Source organism: Carassius auratus, chromosome 20 (genome assembly GCF_003368295.1).
Source record: "Carassius auratus strain Wakin chromosome 20, ASM336829v1, whole genome shotgun sequence".
In the NCBI taxonomy this organism is placed as follows: domain Eukaryota; kingdom Metazoa; phylum Chordata; class Actinopteri; order Cypriniformes; family Cyprinidae; genus Carassius; species Carassius auratus.
The window spans coordinates 1,768,575-1,794,819 of record NC_039262.1 but is presented as its reverse complement, the minus strand read 5'-3'; the positions used below and the strand labels follow the sequence as shown (position 1 = coordinate 1,794,819).

General features: G+C 36.9%; 4 protein-coding genes across 5 annotated transcripts; all 4 read right to left on the bottom strand.

Moving 5' to 3' along the window:
- Positions 1-54: 54 nt before the first annotated feature.
- Positions 55-5,319, bottom strand: LOC113120496 (uncharacterized). The gene is made up of 21 exons (XM_026290341.1): positions 5,209-5,319; positions 5,036-5,136; positions 4,846-4,944; positions 4,637-4,761; positions 4,425-4,565; positions 4,258-4,359; positions 4,023-4,187; positions 3,861-3,957; positions 3,406-3,623; positions 3,178-3,331; positions 2,860-3,068; positions 2,663-2,780; positions 2,348-2,547; positions 2,160-2,274; positions 1,900-2,069; positions 1,724-1,833; positions 1,479-1,609; positions 689-878; positions 433-571; positions 262-358; positions 55-176 (listed from the first exon to the last, which is right to left on the bottom strand). Exons 1-21 carry the CDS (start codon positions 5,229-5,231, stop codon positions 76-78), a joined length of 2,805 nt encoding a protein of 934 aa, XP_026146126.1. The 5' UTR covers positions 5,232-5,319; the 3' UTR covers positions 55-75.
- A 480-nt stretch (positions 5,320-5,799) lies between these two features.
- Positions 5,800-8,170, bottom strand: LOC113120531 (tetratricopeptide repeat protein 32-like). The gene is made up of 3 exons (XM_026290402.1): positions 8,011-8,170; positions 7,675-7,841; positions 5,800-6,437 (listed from the first exon to the last, which is right to left on the bottom strand). The coding sequence occupies exons 1-3, from the start codon at positions 8,157-8,159 to the stop codon at positions 6,310-6,312; spliced, it is 444 nt and encodes a 147-aa protein (XP_026146187.1). The 5' UTR covers positions 8,160-8,170; the 3' UTR covers positions 5,800-6,309.
- Positions 8,171-10,013: 1,843 nt separating this feature from the next.
- LOC113120520 (matrilin-3-like) lies at positions 10,014-18,612 on the bottom strand. Of its 2 annotated transcripts, XM_026290389.1 has the most exons (8): positions 18,392-18,612; positions 14,873-15,448; positions 12,341-12,556; positions 11,986-12,138; positions 11,650-11,775; positions 10,817-10,915; positions 10,510-10,579; positions 10,014-10,435 (listed from the first exon to the last, which is right to left on the bottom strand). In XM_026290389.1, the coding sequence occupies exons 1-7, from the start codon at positions 18,555-18,557 to the stop codon at positions 10,524-10,526; spliced, it is 1,392 nt and encodes a 463-aa protein (XP_026146174.1). In that variant the 5' UTR covers positions 18,558-18,612; the 3' UTR covers positions 10,014-10,435; positions 10,510-10,523. The 2 variants fall into 2 exon arrangements, 1 of the variants encoding a protein (XP_026146174.1); XR_003294627.1 differs by lacking the exons at positions 10,014-10,435; positions 10,510-10,579; positions 10,817-10,915; ... (2 more) ...; positions 14,873-15,448; positions 18,392-18,612 and adding an exon at positions 13,869-14,163 and having other exon boundaries at positions 11,754-11,775.
- Positions 18,613-18,824: 212 nt separating this feature from the next.
- Positions 18,825-23,824, bottom strand: LOC113120526 (lysosomal-associated transmembrane protein 4A). The gene is made up of 7 exons (XM_026290395.1): positions 23,599-23,824; positions 22,600-22,720; positions 22,367-22,443; positions 21,390-21,512; positions 21,188-21,283; positions 21,001-21,099; positions 18,825-19,978 (listed from the first exon to the last, which is right to left on the bottom strand). Exons 1-7 carry the CDS (start codon positions 23,722-23,724, stop codon positions 19,904-19,906), a joined length of 717 nt encoding a protein of 238 aa, XP_026146180.1. The 5' UTR covers positions 23,725-23,824; the 3' UTR covers positions 18,825-19,903.
- Between the last annotated feature and the right edge of the window lie 2,421 nt (positions 23,825-26,245).

Sequence of the window (26,245 nt, the reverse complement as noted above, 5' to 3'; positions counted from 1 at the left end):
TGTCTAGATTACGTCAGGCTAAAAAGGTGACAAATTGGAGGACATGCAAAGAAAAGCTTTTTGAACAAGATTTTATTAAGACTGAGAACCAGAAACCAGATCAGTGCTTGAAAGCACTATTTTTCCTGATGACAGCGGTGTTCCTAGGGATTGGACATTAGTCGCTGCTCTTCGTACTTATGTGAACAGAGGGGAGAGGAGAAACTAATTATAATCTGTGCAAGATAATGATTAAACGGTAGGGAACACAAGCGGCAATACCTTTCTTTCCATCTGAAGAAAAGGGAGAAGGACATTTTCTCTTGCAGATGCCATCGCTCTCAGAGTCACAGAGCACAGCATCACAGTGTACAAAAATCTGAGGAGAGTAGTAGTCAGTGATGCAGCCCAAACACACACAAATCATGTCTCAGAAAAAAAAAACCCAATTACCTGATCCTGAAATACAACATCATTCAGTACAAAAGTAAACATCTGGATTTCAAAGCGCTTCAAATGAGACGGGTTTGGAACGCTGTTAGGAATGATATCGTGGAAAACGGTCTCGTAATGGTCAGCCTGATTCACACAGCTGTTGAGAGACAAGTTGGACTTCAAATATAGCTCAAGGTAGAACTGGTCAGTAGAAACTTAAGGGGTGAGGCTTAAGGTCAAAGAGCTTAAAAAAAAAATAATAAAATAAATATACCCATCTACAATCAAGTCCCATCTTGGAGTAGAGTTCCGATCTTCTTTCATAGTAGTCCAACAGTTCTCCAAGACTATCTCTATCTGAGGATCAGTGGACTGAAGCAGTGCCACCTCAAAGAACAGAGGACTTCTTAAGTACTGTACAACTGGGTAGTCTTCCTTTACATAGAAGTTACTATAAGAGCCATCTGGGAGGAGAGAAAGTAAAAGTTAGTTCGAGAGAGCTTATTTATCTTGGGTAATCTGATCACAAGTGATCAAAGTAGAACTCTAAAAATCAAGCCACCAGTCAAGTAGCATTGTGGACAGTCTTGTATTACTTCCTGACAATAGCAATCTAGTTATTTTATGAACAATAAGAGGGTTTTGATGTTGTGCAAAGGCTGCGGCTTCAGGGTTTGTAGATTCTCACATTTCTATGGTATACTGAAGAACAGTTTACAACTACGGCTTTCATTGGCCAGTCAACTTACAGGATTGACCCTTTTTCTTCATAACCTTGGGAATTCGCTCTGGCATGCTCAATATTAGCTTCTGGGCCAAATAGTGACTGACAGTGAACCAGTGTGTTAATTCTTGGAATTGATAAATGTGGGCTTCTGCTTGTGGGCACTTGCCTTTTGAGGACTGACCACAGGATCTCAATGGGATTGAGATACAGAGAGTTGCCTGGCCACCGATCCAAAATTTCAATCTAGTGATCTTTGAGCCACTTCACTCTCTGGCTTTGTGACACGGTGCTCAATCATTTTTTTATTTTAATTCATTTTGTGACAGCATTAACATACCCCGAGCAAGCCTCAGTACAACTTGCATTTCTCCAAAACCAGTCTCTGTCAAGGGTTCATTTTCTCGTGGCTTTGTGGAGAAAGCAACCGTCTGTGTATCATTTAGGGTATAAAAGCAGGACATGGTCACCCTAAAGAGAAAGAATGGGTGCGGTTTAAAATAAAAAATAAAAAATAAAAAAAAAAAAAAAAAAAAAAAAACGCATTAGCAGGCATGATACGAACTACAAAAGACTCCAGCTCACCGATACTCTGGATCAAGAGGAATAATGGGTACTTTTTTATTCTGCTGGTGAAATTGCAGCTCATTACCCAGAGTGATTTCATTTTGATACATCACAACGCCATCATAGAACTGAAAGAGAGACAAGTATAAGATGGTGAGAATTTAGTACGAGTACAACCAAAACAGTCACCTTACCCTTCTAGTGGTTCCACAGCTGTTTGCTTCAAAAGAGAAGTAGGCAAAGCGATCGTTGCTGAACTTGGGTTTACATGAATGATCCGTCAGGGTAAGTTGACGAGGGTCAAGCTGGGGTACGGATTCTACCTTCACTGCAAGGGCTGACATTGTGCCATTGCTAAAGCACTCTGGAAAGACACCAAAACCATTACATCTCTAGGCCGAATGCCAAGGCCTGTTAAAAGCATTAATAAACCTGAAACCATGCAAGAGCATACCAGTCATAGTCATGGGAAAGTTGCAAGCCAGGGAGAAGTCACTTAGTGTCCACTTGTTAATGGGCTCCCAGAGTAACAGATCAAGCCGAGCCCTCAAGGATGAAGGGTACATCAGCTGGAAAGACAGACAATTACAGCAATATCCATTTAAAAAAAAAAAAAAACCCCAGCCACCCCCCACAACACACCTCAAACACAACGTCAGTTGAGAGGAAAGGCACAGCCAAGCTCATATGAGTAGCATTCTCCTTTAGATCATACTCTGCTCCCCGGTCTGGTGTCAGGTCACGCACACCCATCATGATATTAAAATTTTTGCCCATATTTCCAAATGTAATTAGGACGTAGAAATTCTCTTCGTCACAAGTTCCACTCACAGTTGGGAGGACTGAAATGGGGGAAAGGAGCAATTAACAAACTACATTAAACCCCTTGGGTATCCTTTTTTTAATTTTAAAAGATAAATGAAAAGGGACATCCAGATAACCAGTATCAGCACTTACTAATATCTTGAAGGTTTACATCAACCGATAATGTGTGGGAGAATGGCATGTATTCAGGCAGGATCATAAAACCAAAGGTGACATGAAGAGTGTAAACCGTAACAGTCACGTCAGCTTGCTAAAGAAAAAAAAAAAACCCTTAGACATGGCAAACCAGTCACTAAAAAAAACAAAACAAAAACCCATTAGATACTCACAGTGCTCACAACAACACTGTCAGAGAAGTCAACTTTGAGTCTAAACGCCTTGGAGCCATTTTGAAAGGGTTGTTCCTGTATGTTGATGCCCCTTGCATTGGCCTCTGCAACAGTAAGGACTCCAGTGGAAAAGGTGAGGTTCACCAACTCCGTGTCATAGAGGAAAGGACCCAGGAGTACGTCAAACATCCGTTGGTCTGCATCAGTGACTATAGGTGAAAAGAGAAATTATCCATATGCACGCGTGATCAGAAAACACCTTCCCTTTATCCATATTAGGTTTATTTAAAAAAAAAAAAAAAAAGCCCCAACACTCACAGTCAACAAAGTGTGGTGGGCTAGGCATAAAAGGAGTCTTTATGGGGAAGAGGACTTTGTATCTTGTAGCATCCATTCCTCCCTCACTCCACAGTAACTCCAGCATTGGCTCAATGTTGTATGTGATATGGTACTGGTTATTTACAGCATGACTCTACAACAGAGGTTAACCATTAAAGTAAAAGCACAAGTGTTGCCAAATTAAGGGAAAAAAGAAAAGCCCCAAACCTTGTAGTAGCCATCTGGTCCACCCATTGGTAACTTCATTATGATTTGATCGTCTACTATGGTCAAAACATAGCCTCTAGCGTTCATTTGCACCGAATCTATCTGCTTTCCATCTATTCCCATGAACATCCCAAGGAGACTGATTTCAAGGGAACGCATTAGTGGATTAACCCGGGGGAAGTTCCAGGTGATCATCTCATCCGTAAAAGAAACACCGCCTGTATGAGAAGCAACAGATCAGGGTTCTTCCATCATGGTCTTTGAGATCCACTTACCCGCAGAGTTAAGCTCCAACACACCCAACTGCGATTTTAAAAGTGAACCCAAAAAGACCTTTAGAAGTTAAATCGGAGACTTAAAAGGAAATGCTTTTTGGAAAAAGTTGCTCTCTGAGACAAGGAATGAATAACCCTGGAAATACTGGGTCAAATGCTATTGGGAATAGGGTCACGTACCAGTCGGACATGCAGCAACAGTGTCCAACATGGTTACGGACCACTGTTTCTTGAAGTAGGTGGTCACCCTGAAGATCCTCATTGGCACGCCATTCACCTGTTACAGCAGAATCAACATTGGCTCAGGAAAACTAAGAGCAGCACCACATTTCCAATACTTACATTTTCCGAATAGGTCTCAGGCATGTCATAGCCACTTCGTAGCACCAATCTAGACCTGGTTGTTGTTATACCATATCCGGTCCTCAGGGCATCCTCCAACAACATGGCTTTCTGATTAGGCGTGAAAAACACCATCCTCCAGATGTTGTATGTAGAGGTAATGGCCTGGAAGACAGCGGGCAGAGTACGTTTGAGCAAGCAGCATATGCCACAAAACAAATCTAAACCGCTGTACCTCAGGAACAGTACTGGTCCACTGGTAATCCGACTTTGGTGATCGGGGCATAGGCCGTCTACGCAAAGCTGTAATTTCTTCTGGCAATCGGTTAACAGAAACCTAGGAGAAACCATTGTTAATATACCTTAAAGCCTACTATTGCTTGATGTGTAGCACAAGTTTACCTCCATAAAATTCTGAGTGCAAAGGACTTCACGGGGGGCCCATTGGTCGTAGCTACAAGTCTTCTCCACCTCAAAGACATCAGGTTCCCCCTTGACACCATGCACCCGGACGCGCATGGCAATATCAAACTCGCTATCATCCTGAATGCAGAAAAAGCTACTTAAGTAAAATGTAGGATACAACAACTCTTCAGGGGCAAAGAGCTAGTTACCTCGCTTGCTGAAAAACAGTTGAGGAGCGAAGCAAAGACTTTGTAGTTACCCCAAGGATCAGAGTCTATACTAAAACCACATTTGGCAGCCAAGCTTGGTGTTAAAGATTCAATGTGGGAGACATCTGAAGAGGAAGAGAGGTATGGTTGTGACAAATGTAGATTACAATCATCTTTCTTGGCAATATAACCATTTGCAGATGACTTACTACTGAGAGCATCAAATTCTACTTCATTTCCAAGAGTTAGAGACTTATCTACGGTTAGCCTCATATAACTCCCCAGACAATCAGTTGTCAGGCCAGTTTCTGAAAGATGGTTTAAACAAAATCAAAAGGTGTTAGGATAGCAAGTGTGACCAACTGTACCCAAACAAGCACACGCACACATAAAACATACGTTGGTTAAAATTATGCGCTGGCACCACATTGAAATTCTGTGTAGACAGGACATTGAAAGTCTTCTGTGCCAAAACCATAACCATCAACAGCCAAAAAGTACTGAAAGAGAGAGGAAAAAAAATTAGAAAATAAACTGCAACAAAACATTGGCAACACAGAAACTTAACTTACAAAATCCCAAACAACCATGTCATCTTTGCTCAAAAACAGGGCTCTCTGGTCTCAGGTGGTTAAGATCTACAGAAACCACCACAATTTAAATCCTAGAGCAAGAGCTCATTTAAAGCGAATGAAGCTCTCTGAAAGGAAATGTACAAATCAGCTAACTCTTGTGCACAGGTGATGCTTCTTATCAACTAAAGACCAGGTGACACGCGTTAACTATTATGCTGCAATATTCACAGGAATTTCTCACACATTATTGAGTGAAAGCTAAGCTCTGCTAACGATCATTGTAATAAAAATGTTGTATTTCTACTGTAGGAATGGTATAATGAGTGTTGGTTACTGAAAAAGTTAAATACATTTAGCTGCTGCAGTGTACACGATGAGTAGATTTTCCTTTGAGGTATTTTTATACTTATTATATATAAAAAAAATCTAATCTCTTTGTTTAAATCTGCAAAATAGCACTAAATCTAAAATTTAAATTATGATTTCATGTTTGTTTTTAAAGTTGAATATGTTCGAGACATATTCTTGGCAGGTCTTGTGAAATTCAAGACATTTTTAAAGTTTACAAAGAGCACAAAATAGGCAAAATACAGATTTTAAAGAATTGGTTTATTAAAAACAAACAAACAAACACAATTATTGCACCTCTTGTGATTGAGAAATCAACAATTAAATCGAAGTATTCTGAAATGTAGACTGTCAGGCATTTTATTTAGAAAGGTCTTCACTTGTATCTTGAGCAATGACCAACAGGATTGGCCCTTTGCTCACAAAGTTTGAAAGACTACTAGCAGGTTAATAATCTTTATCATTCGACCTATAGAAACATTTCAGTTCACAGACAAGGCTTAAGGCTTATATCTTAAAATATAAGCCATTGTTTACATTTATAAAAACTACTTAAACATCCTAATTGAACTATGGCCTAATCCTAGCTTGATCTAAGCCCTGTCAGTGAAACCAGGCCTTAATGTTTGAATGTCATTTCAACTCATGACTGCACAATCATATGCTCTTGGGATTGTCCATGACAATATAACTTCTAGATGAATAAACATTTTAATGAGCTTGAGTATAACATTTAATGATTAGTTCTCTTTAGTAGCCTCTCTTCATCTTTTTTTCATGGTCCAGTAGTGTCTGCTGCAAACTTTCTTCAGCATCTTTAAAATTAGGATTCAGTTCCAGGGCTCTCCGAAAGTCACTCTCAGCTTCTTTGAAAAAGCCTTAAATGGAAAAACACAATGAAATCAAACAGCACACATTAGTGGAATACAACACATGGGCAGAAAGCATGCTCTGAGAAAAACTACAAAACTTTAATAGGAAGTTCACACAAAAAAGTCTGTCATTAATTACTTGCCTTCATGTCGTTCCAGACCCATATGACCTCCATGCATCTTCTGAACACAAATTAAGATTTTTGATGAACAGACAGCAACATGACTGAAATGTTCCCAGACCCAGATACGTAGTAAGCAGTGGCTTAATTCACGAAAGATTCTTAAGAAAAAATGTCTTCTTAGTTACCGTTTTCTTGTTTTTTTTTTACTTTAGAAAAAAAAGTTAAGAGTATTTTGTTTTCCCAAAAACTAATCTTAAGAATATTTTTATCTTCTTTTGTTCTTACGACAAAACTTAAGAAGAATTGAATTCTTGAAAAGAATATTCTTAAAAATCATTAAAAATAACTTCTTAAATTTAGGACAGCCCCAGACTTTAAGTCTTAAATCCCAAACAATATTAATTCATTAATGAATTTATTGGGTTATTTCAAATTAATTGTTATATTTAAGCATTACAACAACAGTTCCATATAATACATATTAGGACTAAGGATGTGCAGAAGTTTTCTGAAGGGACAGCAATGACTTAATGTAAACATGATCTGTCATCTACAGGAAGCACAAGACGACAACAGTGTGTGTTTATCAGTGCGTCATCTATTCATTCAAATAACAGCTGTTTCTTCTTAAGAAAAAAAATTAAGATGTTCTGAAGAATATATTTGAGAACTTAAGAATTTTTCAAGAATTGCACTTAAGAACATTCTTACAAACTTTGTGGAATTTATCTTAAGAAATTTCTTAATTTATTTAAGAAATTTTTCATGAATCTGGTCCCAGATCGGTAAAACAGACTGTGTTTTATGTGTTTCATTGTGCACAGAAAGTATTCTTGTAGCTTTGAGCCACTGATGTTCTCTTAATACATATTTTGGTCTGGGAACACTTCAGGGCCAAAAAGCTCTCAGATTTCATCAAAAATATCTCAGTTTGTTTTCTGAAGATGAATGAGGGTGAGTAATTGATGCCAAAACTTTAATATTTTGGGTTAACTAACCCTTTAAGTAGGGTTAGGCTTATTTTTGACAAGCACTGGCGTGATGCACAAAGAAACTAGTTTTAACACTTTATTTACAGCAACGTAAGCCCATGTTTAATGGTTACACTTTATTCCTACCTAATCTGTAACGTATCAATCCCCTGTTATAAAGTGGCACTTCAAACTCGCTGTTGATCTGAATGGCAGAGGTATAGTCATCCATGGCTTCATAAAAATCCACCCGAAGATACTTCACCTGTCCTCGGTTATTATAGGCAATGGCCAAATCATGAGCTCTGCAGTCTCTAGATAAATATAAAATATGATTATTAGCGAAAACATGAGAATATGACCTTAATTTATCAACACGGTGGCAAGCAATCGTCTGTGCTTGACAGTTTACATGCAGTCTATGCTAATGTTCACTACTGTCCTCCTGACTAATTTATTCGAATAACTTACAGTCGTTAATACCTGGATTTGGAGCAAGACTCAATGAATTGTGTGTATAATTCCTCTGCTGGTTTATAATTCTTACTGTTGAACTCGTCATGTGCTTTTTGTAGGATCACGAGCTCGCCGTCCTCCATGAGACGCACTACTACTAGCGATAAACAGCTCATGCATATTAATTAGTGCGTACTGACGTTGTTTTCCTTTTTCCTGGAACGTCCAGTCATTGAACCTAATTAATATTCATGAGAATCAAGTAGATGTTTCTCTGTAATAGCGGTATGCGGGCGCCCCCTTCTGAGCCGGAGTGTAAAAATTAGCGCTCAAACACTAAATAAAATTACCAAGTAACTTTATTCAAAGCGCCACATTTAAATAATAATGGAATGCTGTCGAGGTAAATAAATCCCCTGCAGCCTAAATATATCAAATTCTCAGAAAAACATTTTAGTAAGGCTACCATTAGCCCATTTGATTTTTGTCATTTAGCTTTGTATCACAACTTATACATTTATTTGAAGATATCAAAATACATTTTCACTTTATTACACGGTAAACGTGAAATAAACAGTTGTTTGTATCGTACTCAGGATTACCCATACACAACAGTAGTCTACTGAGCCAGAGCCACGCAGAAGTAGAATTATTTCATAATATTTCCATTATGAAATATGCAGTGATTAGCATATCAAAATAATAAACAGAAAATTCAGAAAATAAATACAGAAAATAAACCGATTATATAGGCCTACTGCATAAATATTGCAACTACATAAAGTGCAAATACAGGCCAACCTGTATAGATGTCTAGCGTTTATCTGTTTTTATAGTCTATGGTCCATGTTCTGAAAAACACAAAAACACTTCTCACAGAAATTCACCTCTGGGTATGTCAATAAGCAATGCCTTTCAGCATACCTTTTTTTATTTTTATTTGGTGATTTGCTGGGAAATATCTCATCTCCATGCTTACCTTGAGCTTAGGATGTGAAAATATTTACCAGACCAGTTTTTCACCCAGTCTATGTCAGAATATGGTTTCAGAGTCAGGTGGAAGTTAAATGTGTACACAAAAAAAAAAAAAAAAAAAAAATAAAAATAAAAAAAAAAAATATATATATATATATATATATATATATATATATATATATATATATATATATATATATATATATATATATATATATATATATATATTGTAGAGCCTATTTCAAAAAGATTTGTGAATGGTTTTAAGAGGTGACCAGTTTCAAATGCACCAATGGTGCCTGGTGCACCGTCACATAGATTTCAGTGAACTTGGAGACCTCAGATCTAATGATCTTTCCTCACCCTTATATCCCAAATATTGGTATTTGCTGTGAGAATTAACATGCTACATTGAAGTCTCATGTGAGCAAAGCCGTGAACAGTCCTGATCTCTCCTCTCCAAAAGATCTCTTTCATTCCATCTCCTTGCAAACAGATGAATACTTTCTTTGTTTGCTTTAACAGGTGATTGAGAAATATCAGTTGATGTGATCTTGAAAATATCCCAATTCCTGTAGGTTGTGAATCGATTTTAAATGGGATCTGGGATTAAATGGATTTTGATGTTCTCTGTCTGCCTGAATTTGTAGGATGTTCAAATGTTTGTATAGCATGTGTGATTAAATAGATGAATATCTTGATCAGGGGAATTTCACAAAGCTTGTCAAGAACATGTTTTGGTGCAGTTCACCTGGCCAGGGATTTCACGATTATGTTTAGGCAACGGCTAGACTGAAGGTCTACAGTTGGTCTTTAATGGTCGAGATATTGATTCAAGCACATCTCACAGTGGTTGCAGACAGACAAGTTCTTCACATCTTACTGCTAAACCTATAGTCTGTCTAGCTGAACTACGTGAAGATGATTTCTATAGCGACGCATGTATGGTTTCAGTACACTGAGCTATGAAATCAAGGCAAATATGTTGAACAAAGAGACTTTGAGGCTGTTGATTAAAAGTATTTCAAGTTTTAATATAATGACTATTACTCAGGTTATAAATATTGTAGACTACCATGTCTTGTATTCACGAGAGTCTACACAAGATTAAACAATAAAAATATGAACATTCCCTCTTTGACTTGAACATAAGCAATAAAAAATACACATTTGATAATGATCCTTAGTAAAATTGGTTACAATACTTGGTATAATTTAGTCTATTTAAATGAAGAGATTTCTTTTGACCATTTCTGGGGAGCAAAAGAACATCATTATGCATACATTCCAGAACTTCATGCATAGTTCAATCTCTTATTAATATTAGTTTCTATTTGAATATGGTTAATATTCTTTTTTTTTGGGGGGGGGGGGGTGGTTTAAGACACATCCTCTGAACATCAGACACTGTGATCCAGTTTCTAGCCATTCATGTGATCAGCGTGGCCCGTGATGAAGTTCACAGAACATGTCGAGCCTGATGAACAGAAGCAAAAATCAAACTTTTAAATGTTTTAGAATCATAAATCATGTCAGAGGATCAATGCTTACCAAGAACTGCTCTGTTACATGCGTCCCAGCATGTTTTCCATTTGCTCAACCTTTCTTGTGACAGCAGCAAGTATAATGACTGTTAAGGTTAAAGGGTTTGAAATACACCATTCAACAAATTTAAAATTAATCAAGCTCAGCAAATTATGTTAGAATTAAGATTTTTGTGTGAATTATTCTTTTAAGAGCGATGACTTGCATTACATTCATTATGAGGAACGTAGTTCCACTAAACTTGTAGTTCCCCATGTGCTTCAAGCACAACTGGAGAACGTTACTGAAGTGGGACATTATTTCGAAAGGATATGTTTGGCGTTGAGGTCCTGTAGGGAGGTTTGTGTCTGCCTCTGGAAGGCCAGTCGGGCCTCACACATGCAGGGGTCCTGAACGATCTCCACCTTCACCTCTTCACATCACAATCAAACAACAAACATCACAGAAATACCTCGCAAAGGGTGATTTGAATTAGGGGTAATTATAGATCAAACCATCTACCCCCCAAGCACAAAGGGAAAGTTACTTAGCAAATATGTAACACCTTTCATCAGTTTATGCAATGTTGTTCCTTTCTGAATTTCTCGCAACATTGTGAGAGTGTTACATATCATGAGTTTACATCTATGTTGAATCAACTGACTCAACATGTCAGAAATTACAAGACACTGACAGATGAAGTTTCCTAGTTACTACAGTATATTTTTAATGAATGATTTTTGCAGGATCATGGGTCATGACTGGAGGAATGGCTGCTGAAAATTCAGCTTTAATACATAAACAGAAATATTGTAATAATATATATATATATATATTTATTTTAAATCAAACAATTGCATTGCTTGGTGTGCATTAGAGATGTTCTTCAAACATTCGAAAACTTTACATTTTAACATCATACAAGACGACTTTCTGGTCACTTTCTACATAATATACCATCGTGAAAAATACTAATGTTTTTAGGGGTGCTTGTTGGATTTGTTTTCTGTCTCTCCAATATTCAGTGGCTATTGGATTTATTATTTCCAGTATCAATGTCTACTGGAATTTTTACCCATTTTTCTTACAGGTATCATTCCTTCCCAAAGCACATGAAGTGGATGGTTACAGAAAACATGTTTGAATAGTACTTCTATAAACTCTTACGTTTTTTGTAACATTTTTTCTTGTCTTCTTGCAACACAAAACCCCGGTGGCACTCACAGTGATAGGAAGCATCTTCGTTTATGCAAATGTGTTCACATTCATGACCCAGCGCACAGTAGTCCAGACCTGCAATAAGTTGAAACCCTAGAGCCCTGAAGCTAACAAATCTCATGCAGCAACACATGACAGAAAATACAACAATTATTTTATCGCTCTAATTGTTTATGCTATTTAAAATTCCACAAGACAAACATAATTTTCAGCTCACTACAGAAACCTATCATAAAATGGTATGATAGCAATACCATTTATGAAGGTCTAAAGCAGAAAACTCACTGGCACTACCATCTCGATCAGCGTCACTGGCTTGAAAACATGATTTCTTATCCTGCATCAAGACAAAGCCAGGAGGACACGAGCAGTAATAAGAGGAATCGCTGGAGATGCATGTGTATTGGCAGTCGTGGCCCAACGCACAGGAATCCACACCTGAAATGAGCCATAGTGTCGACCAAAAGATGGGGGGTTTCAGAATGTCCATTGGGACATCTTTCAAAATTACATTTATTTAACATTTAACATTTATAGCAATCTGATCACAAACTAGGTCTAATGCTTTGCTGGAATTTAATTTGATGTTTTTAGATCACGAAATGGTATGAATGAAGTCATAGTCATTTCTGATCAGAACTAGCACTACCTTTACCATTTTGGTTGCCTTCATTCTTTTTGTTTCGGTCACCCTTGTGTACACTGTCACCATGTGCGTAAGCGCCAGCGCCTCTAATGGAGCATGTTCGCATGTCATCGTTCAAGACAAAGCCTGAGCGGCATTTGCAGTGATACGAGTGGCCACTGCTCACACAAATGTGTTGACAGCTGTGTCCTATTTCACAGGTATCTATATCTGAAACAAGCCATAGGACATCTACAGAAACACTGGCAATATTGTGCAAAATAATTTCCTTTAAAACAAACAAGTAAACATCAGGAATTTTCCATTTGGTAAATGTGTAAAACAGTGGAAAAGGTCATCATGACCAAGTTTATTATCTGATTTGAAGCAAGAAACCAATTCCACACTAACTTTGACTTAACAATGATATTTTCAATCAAAATATATGTCTATTTATGTGTATATGTACGTTATATATATATATATATATATATATATATGTATATGTATGTTATATGTACCTTGACTTTTCACACATTTGAAGTAAAACAAGCGACTTGTTTTAAGAATCTTGTTTTAGTTTTGAGTTTTAAACTATCAAATTTTCAAGCCAACACGTAACCAAAATGCATCCTGCTCCATTTGCCCCAAAAATGAAAAACGATCTGCCTGTAAAAATGTAGCTATGGTTTGTCATCTGTCTCAGACGTACAACACATTGACACTGATGTTATTGCTATTCTGTTTCACAATGAAACAGTACTGAACAAAAAAAGTCCACAGTAATTCAACAGTGATTTTGAATGGGTTGAATCAGTGGCTAGAGTTACCGAATTCTGAATTCAGAACAAAAATCATTACATTGACCACATTTAGCTAAATTAATGCTCTGTTCCAAAACTGAGTGAGCTGCCTTGAAACAATGCATCTTAAAGCGCAAAGATTGTTCCAAAATATCAGCTACATGATTATGCTAGGTTCTAAAATATAATTCTGGCCAAAATCTAATGTAGTACATTTATACATGCAACTAATTAAAATAGAAATCCTCAACAAATATTTGTGCTATGTGTTTTTATTCTCATTAAGTTTTGCATGCTAATTTTTATACTCATTGGACTCTTTTGTGTCAAGTCTCCTTTATGCTTTATGTGAAGAGCTCTATCTGTATGACATGAGTAAAGTGTCCAAAATGCCTATTTTTTTTTGAGTCTGCCTGATGGTTACAATGCTGCCTATGTAGGCAGTAGACAAAGCAGCTCACTATATTTGGAACAGAATTTACATCTTCATGTAACCTGTAATTTAGCACACACAATCAAATAAATGGTATCACATGATACCAAGTAATACAATCAGAACAAAAAACTGGCAAGCAATTGCTAAATAGGTCAGTTAAATAGGATTGCTGGCATTGTCGCAATATTAGCATTCTCTATTTTTAAGCTTAAATTAGTAATTGTTAGAGAAAATCAATTATGTTTGTACTAAGTATGTTTCAAAGTCTGAAGTAAAGCAGTTAGCATAATCTGCTGGCTCTTACGTTTTAGGGAACATGTTTTCTGGTCTTCGTTCAAAATATAGCCCTTCCGGCACTTGCAGTAAAAGGAGGAGCCACTGCTGACACATATGTGCTCACAGTCATGTCCCATTGCACAGGCGTCCAGACCTGGAACAAGCTTTCATTACTCAACTGGAGTGAGGAGGCCACTCTAGCAAGAGTAAGTTTATGAGCAAGCAACTGTCTGGAATTCTAAAAATAAATTGCTTTAGTTTTAAGAAAAACAAGAAATGCTTGTAATTGCCTAATGTAGTAAATCTTATATAATAATATCACTCAAATTATATGCCCTTAGTTTGCATAGCATTTAGCATTAAATCAGTATGTTATGGTACTAGCTAACAGCTGCACTAAGCAAATAGTTTGGACACTTTGAGGGTGTAACTAGCAAGCACTTTTCTAGCACAGCACTTGATTGAGCAATTTTAATGTCCAAAAGATCGACTCTTGCCCTGAAAAAGACAAACAATTTTAATTATCCACAAACAGTGAAATATTCAAAGCTCTCAGTTATCAGAGGTTTCTATGAAAAACATACTTGAAGTACACTTAGTCTTACAACAATTGTGTGAAAAGACATTGACATTATTAAATACCTAGAGCATTCCAAGACCTTCATTCCACAAGAATAGGATGCAAAGCACATACATTAGATGATTTAAAGCATTCAGAAGAGCCAAACATTTAAGAATGCTTCTTTGAATGATCGGTGGACTTTTTCAGCACTCACATACTGAAGAAAGGTTTCCTTCAGAATGTGTTGCGAGCCAATGATTCAGACTCCTGGAAAACAAGATAATTAACTTGAAACCTATAATTCCAAATAATCATAATGCATGGATTTAATGTCTGAAGTTTTAAATTTGGTATTCAGACCCAGCTGTTTTCCAGAGAATGAATCATCACCCACTTCCAAGGACTGAGATATATCTTGTAAAAAGGAAAGACATAATAGCCCCATCTCCCCTTTTTTGCATGAACCCTACCACACAATGTCTCCCGGAACTTTGAAGTGAGCTTCTCAATGACACCGTAGGTCTCCACGTAGAACACATGGTCCTCAAGTGGATTGCTTGCCATGAGCTTCAATGACTGCTTGTCAGCCCTGTCCACTCCGACTGCGTAAATCTCAATCCCCGAAGCTCGTGCTGCAGACGACACCTCCTCGACTTGGTCTTGAGGACGTCCGTCAGTGACAATTATGGCAACCTTTGAGATGTTCTTCGATTTAGGTCGCGCTCCTGACTTTTCAGTGAAGGCTTCATCCATGGCTTTCTTGATGGCCATACCAGTCATGGTTCCCGAGGCGAGGGGTTCGATGCGGTTGATGGCTTGTTTTATAGAGTCCTTCGTAAGATGGTTCTTCAGCAGGAACTCAATTTTGACCGTGCTGGCATAGTTTACCACGGCGACACGTGTGGCATCGGGGCCAACGTCAAGAGTGTCCACCATGTCAGCCAGGAAGATCTTGACCTTCTCAAACTCACCTGGACGCACGCTACGTGAACTGTCAATGATGAAGACCAGGTCCAGTGGGCGGCTCCTACATTGTGAATCTGTTGCTGAGAGTTAAGCAGAGATTGTTAAGCACATCGGAATTGTGTCAGTGTCAACACAACATAATTAAGACTGGCAAGTTAGTTCATGAAAGGTTTAGTAAAACAACCACATTTACTTTCTAGTTGACATATGTTTTGAACCAGTGGAATAGTAAATGTGAGTAAAGCATATTCTTTGCATACAAACAAAAGGATTAGTCAAATTAGATTAGTCAGTTTACTAAAAACTGAGTTTGGTCACTTCTAAAACAAATCCCATTGGATTACAGCAAAATAAAATACTTTAACACAATGGAATATGGAAAATTTACTTTTTTTTTCTATATAAGGTACCCTACAGCAGGAATAAGCAATAACTCGGGATAATTGGGCCTTTAAATGTCATTTTGCTTTGTCCAATTTTGCAACAAAGAAACCTTAAGATTCCTACTGCTTTAATGTGAAGTGTGTACAGTCCTGCTACTGAAGGGCCATTGTAGTAGTAGTAGTAGCCCTTTATTGTTACTAGTCACAAGTACCAGCGAAATTAGCCATCAACCTGTCCATACATACATACATACAATATGACAGGGGGGTAGACGGGACAGGAAGACAGGGTATTTGAGGTATTTGTCCTGCAGAGTTTAAGTCAAATCCAGACTAAACACACCTGAACCAACTAATCAAGGGACTTTTGCACCGTATAACTATTGCTAGAAGGACCCGGGTTCTGGTGTGTTCGCAGTGCAGGAAATAGGAACATCTAGGAACTCCATATTTATAAAATAAAGAACAATTTTTCCTTCTTCGGTTTTTAAAAAAAATCTCTGTCTGCATGAAAACGCAAAAGCATGCTATGAAGCACTGTCAAAAGCATGCCAAGCCAACAGGTGGCGATATAATCTCAACCGTAAAGTTCATGTCATGTTGGATGTCAATATTTATCAAATATTTTTTTGATAAATCTCCACCCTGGCAGGAGTTTTCTAAAATGTTTGGTTTCAGTGACCTGCTGCTGCAATTGCTTGTGGACGAACAGCCAAACCGCATAGAAAAATCTGAGTTTGTTCGGAAAGGGCCCAAATTAACTCCTACTTTAAAATGGTGTATAAAACGGTTACATAGAAACTATCAGTGATGTAAGTGAATGCTAATTGGCCAAATGTTTACAAAACACAGACTACCCGACATTTTTGAAAAGCCATGGGAAAATATTTACTCCATGAACATGGAAAACAGCGATAACAGCATTTAGCATTTTTCTACAGCACGGTTTCTTTTCTCAGCCTTGACTTAAATCTCCAATGACTGCAAGTTGTCATTGGAGATGTAGTCAGATTTTCATCAAACATGTAAATTGTGTTACATTCTATCTCTGTTATCACGAAACCCACAGGTCCGATCACTCACTGGTTGTTGATGTTTGTAGATGCATAAAGACATTGCTGTCGGCTACTTCAGAGTTCCTGCTGCCGGTGCGAATGCAAACAGGAAAACTGCCCGAGGGGCAAATTGGTTATTTAGGAACCACTATGCTGGCTAGCTCTGAAGGTCTTCAGGATTACTAGAAGCGTCAAGGCATGTGTTGGGGCTCAACTATACAGGACATTGTCCCTCCAGAAGCAGGACTGGATACCCCAGCATGAACAGATGGAGGGTTAATCAAAGCACTACAGTATACATGGAATTATACCTGTCCTCCCTGTGATGGCTACCCTGCCGTGGGTAATAATCCTGTTTGGTACCCCTGGTAATGATTCTTGTGGAACAGTAGACATTAGTAGGAACTGTGGTGTGGTGGTCTGAAGATATGCCTCTTGTGTCAGACTGGATGTTGACAGGGATTGGGATGAGATCTTTGGGGAATAAGGCCTTAATCTATGAGTGGACACTAGGACAGGGTGAGGTGAAGCGCTTAGAGGATTTGTCTCTGTTGTCAGCGTGGATACTGGCAGGGATTCTAGGTAGGCACTTTGGTCATATGGTTCTAACAGATTTTTCTGGACCTATATATGGTTGTTGTGGAACAACAACAGGTTGATTTGACACCACCTTTGAAAAGCCTGTACTTTCCCCTGATTCTCCTGTAAGTTTGTTCTGGATATTTAACTTTTCTGCAAACTATTGGTGCCCATTCACCTCTCAGCTGCATGCGTGCTTCAGTTGAATATTGGTTATTAATTGTATTATGCACCTTTGTGGTTGGGGTGTCTATGAGCCAATCATGAACTTTGGGTTGAGAAGGAGGTGTGGGTCCTGGACAGCTACAGGGATAAGATGGGACAAAATCTTCCTCCTCTGTTTGTTAGGATGATCAGGTCCATCTAACCAGTATTTACTCCTCTATACTACGGATCATCAGAAGGTTGAAGTGCAAGAGCAAATTAGCCAAACAGAAATTCAGTCAAACAAATACAACTGTCGTTGTTTGCAATGCCCCAATTCCACACTGTTAAAACAATTTTACAATACATGCCACTCAAATATCACACAAATGCTTTTTTGTAGCATTCATGCACATCAAGGAATAGTTCACACAATAAATTCAAACCTGTATTTATTTGTATCTTCTGCAGAATATGAAAGGAGATTTTTGAACAAAAGATACACTTTTCAAAATATCTTCTTGTGTTTCACAGATGAAAAAAAATAATACAGGTCATAAAAGAAAAAGAAGACAATTTTAATTTATGGGTGAACCTTCAGTGCTCAAATATGCATGTATTTTATTTCACATTTGCTATTATAAATGCACTAGACACATTTTCAACATTGTGCATTGCACTAGAATCTTCTACTCATATTCCTGTTTCAGCATGCACAAAGTCATCAAACAATTTTTGTAGTGCATCAAGGAAAATAATGAAACCATAAATGTTCCATTGAATTGATGTAGAGTTCAAGATACAATGCAAACATTAACTGAGAAACATTAGAATTAAAAGTGTCTTAAAATCAGGAACTTACCTGCTGGGTTCAGCGTCCGGTGTTGAAGCGCATTATTTCTTCTTTGTGCATAACTTTGTGCTAAAATTTGGGATGGGTTGTTATGGGTTGTTAAGTCATAGGATTCACAGAGATTGACCAGCAGAAGAGAAAGGCAATATACCAAACTCCCAATGAAGGACTTCATTGTTTCTCGGTTCTTCTCAAGTCTGCTTCAAGTTTGTGTGCGGTCCTCTCGTCTAACTGACTGACACCAGTATGATTCCAACAGCATCCTAGTCTGCACATTTAAAGGGCTGACAAGAAATGTGTCAGCTTTTTGTCCAATCCAAATACAGGGGGGGGGGGGGGGGGGGGAGGGGAGTCCCACATCAAATCACTATACTTTTTAGAATGACAGATTTAAAAAAAAAGAAAAAAAAAAGTTAAGTAATACTAATGAATGAAATGTCCATTGGGGGAAAAAAAGTGTTTATTGAAGTAATTAGATTACAGAACATGTACAAGAAAAGAAACAGAACACAAAATAAAATAACATGCATCCATTGATAGCATTAGCAGTTTACTTTTACTTTTTTTATTTTTTACTCTATATCATTGTTATTCATGTGAGGATTGCTCTAGCATGTTAACCAGAATTACCCAGTAGTCACCATGAAAACAAATTACTGTGATGGCTGCCAACATGATGGTGTACAATGGATGGAAAACCCAGTCTCTGTCTCACACACACACACACACACACACACACACACACACACACACACACACACACACACACACATACACACTATATAAACAAGGTAAAAAGTGCTTTGAGCTTTCACGTTTGAAAGGATGAAACATCCACTAATAAAGTACACAATGGAAAAAATATATTTTAATCATCACACTGGATTGTCTAAACAGATTTTTAAACTAGCAAAACAGATTAAGGTGATTCTTAATGCAAGTGCCCCATCAAGTTGTAGGGCAATGTTGATTTTCACAATACTTCCTCTACTATGACAATCAGGAAAAAAAACAGCACTGAAAAGCATGGAAAAATAAAGATCTCAAGGTGGCAGGTAAAGTGAAAGCTTTCATTGGTAAAAATTTCAAATGGCAGATTATCTGCCCCATCTCAGAATCATTTCATTAGTGATTGGCTATGAACTATATAATTCTGCCATAAGCACAATTTATTGCAGAATCCGAGTCATGATGTCCACAAAAGAGAATGGCATTTAAAATCTCAGATACAACATTAAGTAATTAAAATCTTGCCACAACCACATGATCTCTTCCCCAACACCATGCCACTTCAACCATTTTCCTATAGTTTTACAAAAATAGATCTGCAGTGATGAACTGTTATGAGATTCATGCGAAAGAAAGATTCATGGATAAGTCTATGCAAATATGTAAGCTGCTGATGTGATGAGTGGACGCTGGGAGTCTAAACACCCTCCATGTGTTGGAATGGAAGGCAGGTTCGAAAGGCAAAGATGGGTGTCTGCACTGGCTTTTACTGAAGAAACCAGTCAGGGGAATTCAAGCTGGCATGTAAGGAGGAGGAGGCTCCTTTGCTGGCATTTTCATGGCCATTTCATAGGTGGGAAGGATGTACTGTAATAAAGAGAAGACATCATCAATGGAAACACTCTGAAGTCACATTTCTAGACAAAACTACATTACACACTTTCCTGTAAAAAATAATACAGCTAGGTTCTATTGAGGACCGGTGAAAAAAGAAACTGCTCAAAACCTCTTTCGAAGGCAAAGAGTGCCCTCTACTGTAACTGAGTGAATGGTTTATTTTAAGTGTGAACAGTGTGGTTACTGTTAACAAAAAACGATTTAAAAAAACATTTTGGCTGATTAAAATAAAGCTGAAATAAAATAAAAATACTTGATAAAAAAGAGAATTTAAAAACAAAAATGCTACCTTGCAAACAGGTTGAATGTACTAAAAAACAGAAAGAAAAAAAAAGCTACATAGAAATACAAAAACAACATAAAAATGTTGAAGGTACATAAAATTACTAGGACTTAAATTTATATGCAAGAAAAAGTTAATTCAAAATGTTATACAATACTATTATACAGTATATAAGTAATACTAAAATAAAATTTGTAGATTGTACACCTGTCCTAAGACATTTTTTTTTCCAGAAAAATGTACACTGATAAACTTTACACAACAAAACCAATTCGATCTCCGTGTTTCAGGATTTCAAATTCAACAACAACATTGCACTAATCTAAGCACTACATACATTTTTTATTTATTTATTTTTCCACAATTTCACACATTGCATTTGTTACCACATCAGAAAGTACAATAGTGTTCTATTGTGAAAAAAAAGGACTCCCAAGAAGCAATAGCTTATAAATAGGGGTCCATTCCACCAACAGCACCACCCCACCCACCTGGCAAGGATTATGTGAGGTGTTATACATTTTTAATTTATACAGTCTAAGTATGACTGTTAATGCTTAGATTATTGCAAAGTTGATGCTGTTGTTGATGCTGTCAATTGAATAACTAATATACCTTCTCTAATTATATTATTTTTATTTTTAATCTAAATACAATACTCTGATATAAAATGATCTTTTCAACTCAAAGTAACTTAGAATAAACATACCTGAGGTGGGGTCTCAAAAGCAGGATAGACGGCAATCTCTGGAGTGTTCCTGTTGTTTATGTACTTATAGCAGTTCCACACACAGTTGATCAGGTAGGCCTGAAAAACACACACACACACACACTAAAATAATCTGTGTCTTAAAAATAAAATATATAACAGATTCAGTGTCAGTTCATGTATCTACCTTAAGGAAAATGAGAACGGCAAAGAAGACGAGCACAAACAGCAGGAGACAGCTGGAGTCCAGAGAGAGCAGGTTGTCTTTGTAAGGGAAGTCCGGCTAATAGAAACAGAGATGTTTTTAATTTTAAGCGTTTTACATTCACTTCTAATGTCAGAGGCTTGAGAGACAGACGGTCAGCAGTGGTAATAGAGGGCAGACTGACCAGCTGGTCCAGGTAGTCCTTGATTCTGGGCAGGTACGTGAGGGAGCTGATGGCCACCAGGCAGCTCAGTGCAAAGTCAAACAGCTGATAGCAAAAGAATGGGATGAGCCAGCCATCACGATTCTGTGCGAGAGGGAAAATGTGTCATTTTTAGGCTGTTTCTCACCATTATAATGCTAATGCAAACCTGTAAAACTCCAGGGAATAGTGATTCATCCAGTTTTTAAGCAAATAAGAGGAGCTGCGCTGAATAACTAAGCTCAGAGAATACTTAATATGGAAAGGGAGCTATTAGCAAGGCTGTGACTCTACTGGACCAATATTTCACTGCCTATGAGGCCTTACATTTTTCAGTAAGAGGATACTCAGAGTCTAAAAGACATAGTTAAAGCTCAATGTTTACTTGAGGTAAAAAGCTCAGGTATGGGAAATATGTGTTGACAACTGAAAAACTATTATACAACAAAACGTTCACAGATCCAACCTGTTTTTTAAAGACGTCTTCAAGCAAGACTGTGAAGTAAAGATGAACACAGTGGTGAAATGCATTATTCTATTCTAGAATACACTACCACGTCAAATGTTTGGGGAAAAACTGATACATTTCATTTTATTGCCAATGTATTGTTATAATACTGCATCATATGCAATATTTGATATTGCATCTTGGAAACCTTTTTAATCCTCACGCTGAGTTCCGGTCAGCATTTATTTATTTTGTACTTTCGGCTGGGGATTTTTCCTGTTGTGGGCACTTGCAGTGTTTCTAGCTTACAATTTTTTTTTATACATTTCTTGTTATGTTATAATATTGCCAATATTTAAAATATGGTGATAATATATCATAATAAGGAATTAACAAGGAAAAACAAAACAGTACAAGGCTTGATTTTATTAGATTTTTTTTCAACATAGCTAAACAGTTTTCAACAAAGCATTATCAAACAGCATAGATGTACCAATTTATAGAAACTTACAGTAATGGCCCCATACACCATCATGGCACTAATGGTGAGCATAAGGAGAGAGATGGCAAAGCCCACACAAGCATTCTCTATAGGGGTAACAGAGAAGTTGCATTTTAGGGATTATAAATAAATAAAAAATATATTTTTTTAATAGCAAAAAAAAAGTATAATTATTTGGCACTATATTAGTATTAAACATAGGTCTACAACATTTAATTATCGAAAACATCTCATGAATGTACCTGACATCCTTTCTGAAGCAAAGTAATGCTCGATAACTTCATACTGTAGGTCAACTGTAGGGACGTTCTCAGGGTGAGTTACTGCCACAGTCAACAGAATACCCATCAACAGGTTCACAACCTTTGGAGAGAAGTTATATTAGTAAAAATGTACAGATGAGACAGTAGACATAATATTTAAACAGCCTAATAAAACCCAATGTATGATCATTCACTATGTCATGTGACTTCCTGGGAATTTTGTTTATTGCACTTCAAAACAAAAAGAGATCAAGGTCATAAAACATTTGCTGCAAAATCTTTTCTTAGAAAATATAATTCAAACAATTAAAAATGTGAAATTATAAAATTAAAACCAGTCAATCTTAAATGGAAACATTTGGTCTTGTTTACTGGAAACAATATAATTATTTACCACTGACAGGTAAAGACAGATTAATTCATACTGACAGTGCCGTCTTATCCAAAAGTATTCATAAACCACATTTAATGATCGTTCATTAGTTGAGTTGTGTTTGTTTTAAATCTAGATGATATCCTAATTACTACTATATACAGTTATTAATTACAAATAAAGTTACCCTGTAAAACATACTTCGTGCAAATTAATAACGAATTTAACTTCAACCTTATGATCTCAGGCCTCAGCTAGCGGTTAGCGGTCTACAAACAGATGTAAATAAACGCTTAAAAATAATCGTCCCATCATATAATCCCACTTCAATAAACTGATAAGGCACGTAAAGCGTGTTTTATCAACATGTGGTACGTCTAAACACGTTTGCGTGTCTTATTTGTTGGTAGTTCCAATTCAAAACATTGTGTTAGCTTAGCAGTGGTTAGCATCGAGCTAACACGGCAGAGGCAGCCATAAACACCATCACAAACGCAGTTTCAAACACAGACACGCCTCTAAACGACGGGAGGAAAGGATGTTGATGTATTTAATTCATGTTTAAACATATATGACTATGTAAATGAATGTTTTACGCCTCGTACCATGTACCAGGTGCCCAGGATGATGGTTCCAGTCCGCACATGACAGCACCCGCAGCAGCGCGCGCTGTACAGTCGGTCTCGAGACGGTTTAAAACGCATATCGTTCTCGGTGCTTTGAAGAAACATCGATAAAAAGACGAGTCTCTCTTGTCAAAACTGCAGCTACAATAGCACTGCTCGATCTTTCGGGCAAAACTCCCCTCTGATTGAGAAACAATGGGGGCGTGGTTAAAGCTAAATGTCCGTCTTGTTCTTCTGAGTCGGATCTTTTAATACTGCACATCGGCTGAACCGAGGCAATTCATTGAGGAACATATTGAATGAATCGTTCACGAATCAAACTGATCGGTTTTTACGGATCATCAGAATGAACACAGTAAACCGAGGAATTGACTGATATGGTGAAACGTACAGTAAAATACTATATATATATATATATATATATATATATATATATATATATATATATATATATATATATATATATATATATATATATATATATATATATATATATATATATATATATTCACAATTCACTTAGAACCGATTCGTGGAAAGGAATCACTAACCCATCACTACTGTATCAAACGTGGGAAACGGCGTGGCTAGCCGGATAACGCATGGAAATGACGCGAGTTTATTCCATAGACAGTATTCACGCATGATATGATGATGTGCATGAGCTCACCCAGCTGTAGACAGACACATGGACGTTAAGGCTGGGTGCTTTTCTCGTAAAAGCTTTTATGAGTTTGAGCTGTTATATAATAGATAAGATGTTGGAAATTATGTAAGAAACCAGGCGATATATCAGAAATAGACAGTGGCAGATTGCAAATTTAGCATTTGTGTGTGACTGCTTACAGCAGGCCTATAATTTCACAGAAAAATGCAGTCTGATCTTGCAAAAGACAAATTTCTTTTTTTGTTCCCACTATACTTTTATACACCTTTACTGGTGATTGATTAAGTTGATTAAGCTGTTTTTTATTTTAATAATCTTAAAACCGTTTGAACTTTATTTCAATTAATTATTGACAAAATTAATATACACAAATTAATATAATATTGTAGCCTGTATTAAAAATATGTGTGTGTATTAAGTATTCATGTATATATAGCATATACACATACAGTGGTGTGAACAAGTTTTTCCCCCCTTCCTGTTATAATGATTTCCTTTATTAAGGGAAAAAAGCTGTTCAAACCTGCCTGGAACTACGTGAAAAAGTAATTCTAATAACTGGTTGTGATAACCTTTGCAGCAACAACTCAAGAAATTGTGAAAGACTCATTGCCAGTTATAGCATTGCTGTGGTGGAATTTTGGCCCAGTCTTCTTTGCAGAATTGTTGTAATTCAGGCACAGTTGTTTAAGATCAGACCACAGCATCTCAATCGGATTTAAGTCTGGACTTTGAATTGGCAACATCAAAACCTTAATTTTGTTTTTCTTGAGCCATTCAGAGGTGGACTTGCTGGTGTGTTTGAAATCACTGTCCTGCTATATAACCCAAGTGAGCTTGAGCTTAAGGTCAAAACACTGACGGCCGTATATTCTTCCTCAAGATTTCTGATATAGTGCAGAATTCATGGTTCCATCAATTATGGCAAGTCGTCCAGACCATCACACTTCCACCACCATGTTTTAATATTTGTATGATGTTCTTTTTATGGAATGCTGTGTTGGTTTTACGCCAGATGTAATGAGACACACACCTTCCAAAAATTTAACTTTTGTCACCTCAGTCCACAGAATATTTGCCCTTTTATGTGTGACAAATATGCAAAATATTAGAAAACAGGAAGGGGGCAAAAATCTTTTCATGGCACCGTATATATATATATATATATATATATATATATATATATATATATATATATATATATATATATATATATATATATATATATATATATATATAAGCAAAGTAGCAAACAGATGTCCTGCATACCTACACTGTAAAAAAAATTGTAAATAAAGCTTATCTGAATAAGTTCAGTAGTCTTTTTTACTCAATTTCATGTTTAATTCAATGTATTTCTTTCCATTTCTTAGTCATTAAGAGAACATACTATGAATTTGTTAGTGAAAATTATTTCTACATTGTTTCTATATTTTTACAGATCAACTCCATCCTATACAGAACATTTCTGGACAAAATGATATGATTGTTAAAGTCAAGACCCTGTTCGTTTAAGATCTAGCCTGGAAATAAGCTGTCCATTTTAACTGATTTTTTCATCTGCACTTCTAAACTAATTTTTACGGTTGTCAAGTAGCCCTTGAGGCCTGGATTCTTGCAAATTTCCTCTAAACATGCTAACCAGTGGTTGAGGAAATTATCATCCTTTTTTGCAGAAATAGACTTTAAATCAGAAGCAGACCAAGACTTTATGCTTGGAGACCCAGATTATTAAAATGATAAAATCATGACATAAAGGGTGAAAACAAGCCTTTTTAAATCACTAAGTATGAGATTATATCTGGTACTGAAGATCTTGTAAAACTCATAAATTCATTTGAAGTTCTTCAGCAGTTTCAGCACAAATGAAATGTTCCACCTGTTAATTCACAGAAAATAAGCATTTACACTTCTGAATTGTGCCTCGTAAAACCAGTCCAACGAAAGCCACTCTGCAAA

What these genes read in the sequence shown, in the direction of transcription:
- LOC113120520 (XM_026290389.1), bottom strand. Translation starts at nt 18,557, where the DNA reads ATGAAGTCCTTCATTGGGAGTTTGGTATATTGCCTTTCTCTTCTGCTG. An exon ending in GTTCCGGGAGACATTGTGTG is followed by an intron (nt 12,557 to 14,872) that starts GTAGGGTTCATG and finishes GGCTTGTTTCAG; the next exon opens with ATATAGATACCTGTGAAATA. An exon ending in TGATCGAGATGGTAGTGCCA is followed by an intron (nt 11,776 to 11,985) that starts GTGAGTTTTCTG and finishes AACTTATTGCAG; the next exon opens with GTCTGGACTACTGTGCGCTG.
- LOC113120526 (XM_026290395.1), bottom strand. Translation starts at nt 23,724, where the DNA reads ATGTTTCTTCAAAGCACCGAGAACGATATGCGTTTTAAACCGTCTCGA. An exon ending in AGGACTACCTGGACCAGCTG is followed by an intron (nt 21,284 to 21,389) that starts GTCAGTCTGCCC and finishes TGTTTCTATTAG; the next exon opens with CCGGACTTCCCTTACAAAGA. An exon ending in CCGTTCTCATTTTCCTTAAG is followed by an intron (nt 21,100 to 21,187) that starts GTAGATACATGA and finishes TGTGTTTTTCAG; the next exon opens with GCCTACCTGATCAACTGTGT.
- LOC113120531 (XM_026290402.1), bottom strand. Translation starts at nt 8,159, where the DNA reads ATGAGCTGTTTATCGCTAGTAGTAGTGCGTCTCATGGAGGACGGCGAG. An exon ending in GAGTCTTGCTCCAAATCCAG is followed by an intron (nt 7,842 to 8,010) that starts GTATTAACGACT and finishes ATATTTATCTAG; the next exon opens with AGACTGCAGAGCTCATGATT. An exon ending in ATTGATACGTTACAGATTAG is followed by an intron (nt 6,438 to 7,674) that starts GTAGGAATAAAG and finishes TTTCCATTTAAG; the next exon opens with GCTTTTTCAAAGAAGCTGAG.
- LOC113120496 (XM_026290341.1), bottom strand. Translation starts at nt 5,231, where the DNA reads ATGACATGGTTGTTTGGGATTTT. An exon ending in TGTTGCTGCATGTCCGACTG is followed by an intron (nt 3,624 to 3,860) that starts GTACGTGACCCT and finishes CTTCTCATACAG; the next exon opens with GCGGTGTTTCTTTTACGGAT. An exon ending in CAACTGACGTTGTGTTTGAG is followed by an intron (nt 2,275 to 2,347) that starts GTGTGTTGTGGG and finishes CTGTCTTTCCAG; the next exon opens with CTGATGTACCCTTCATCCTT.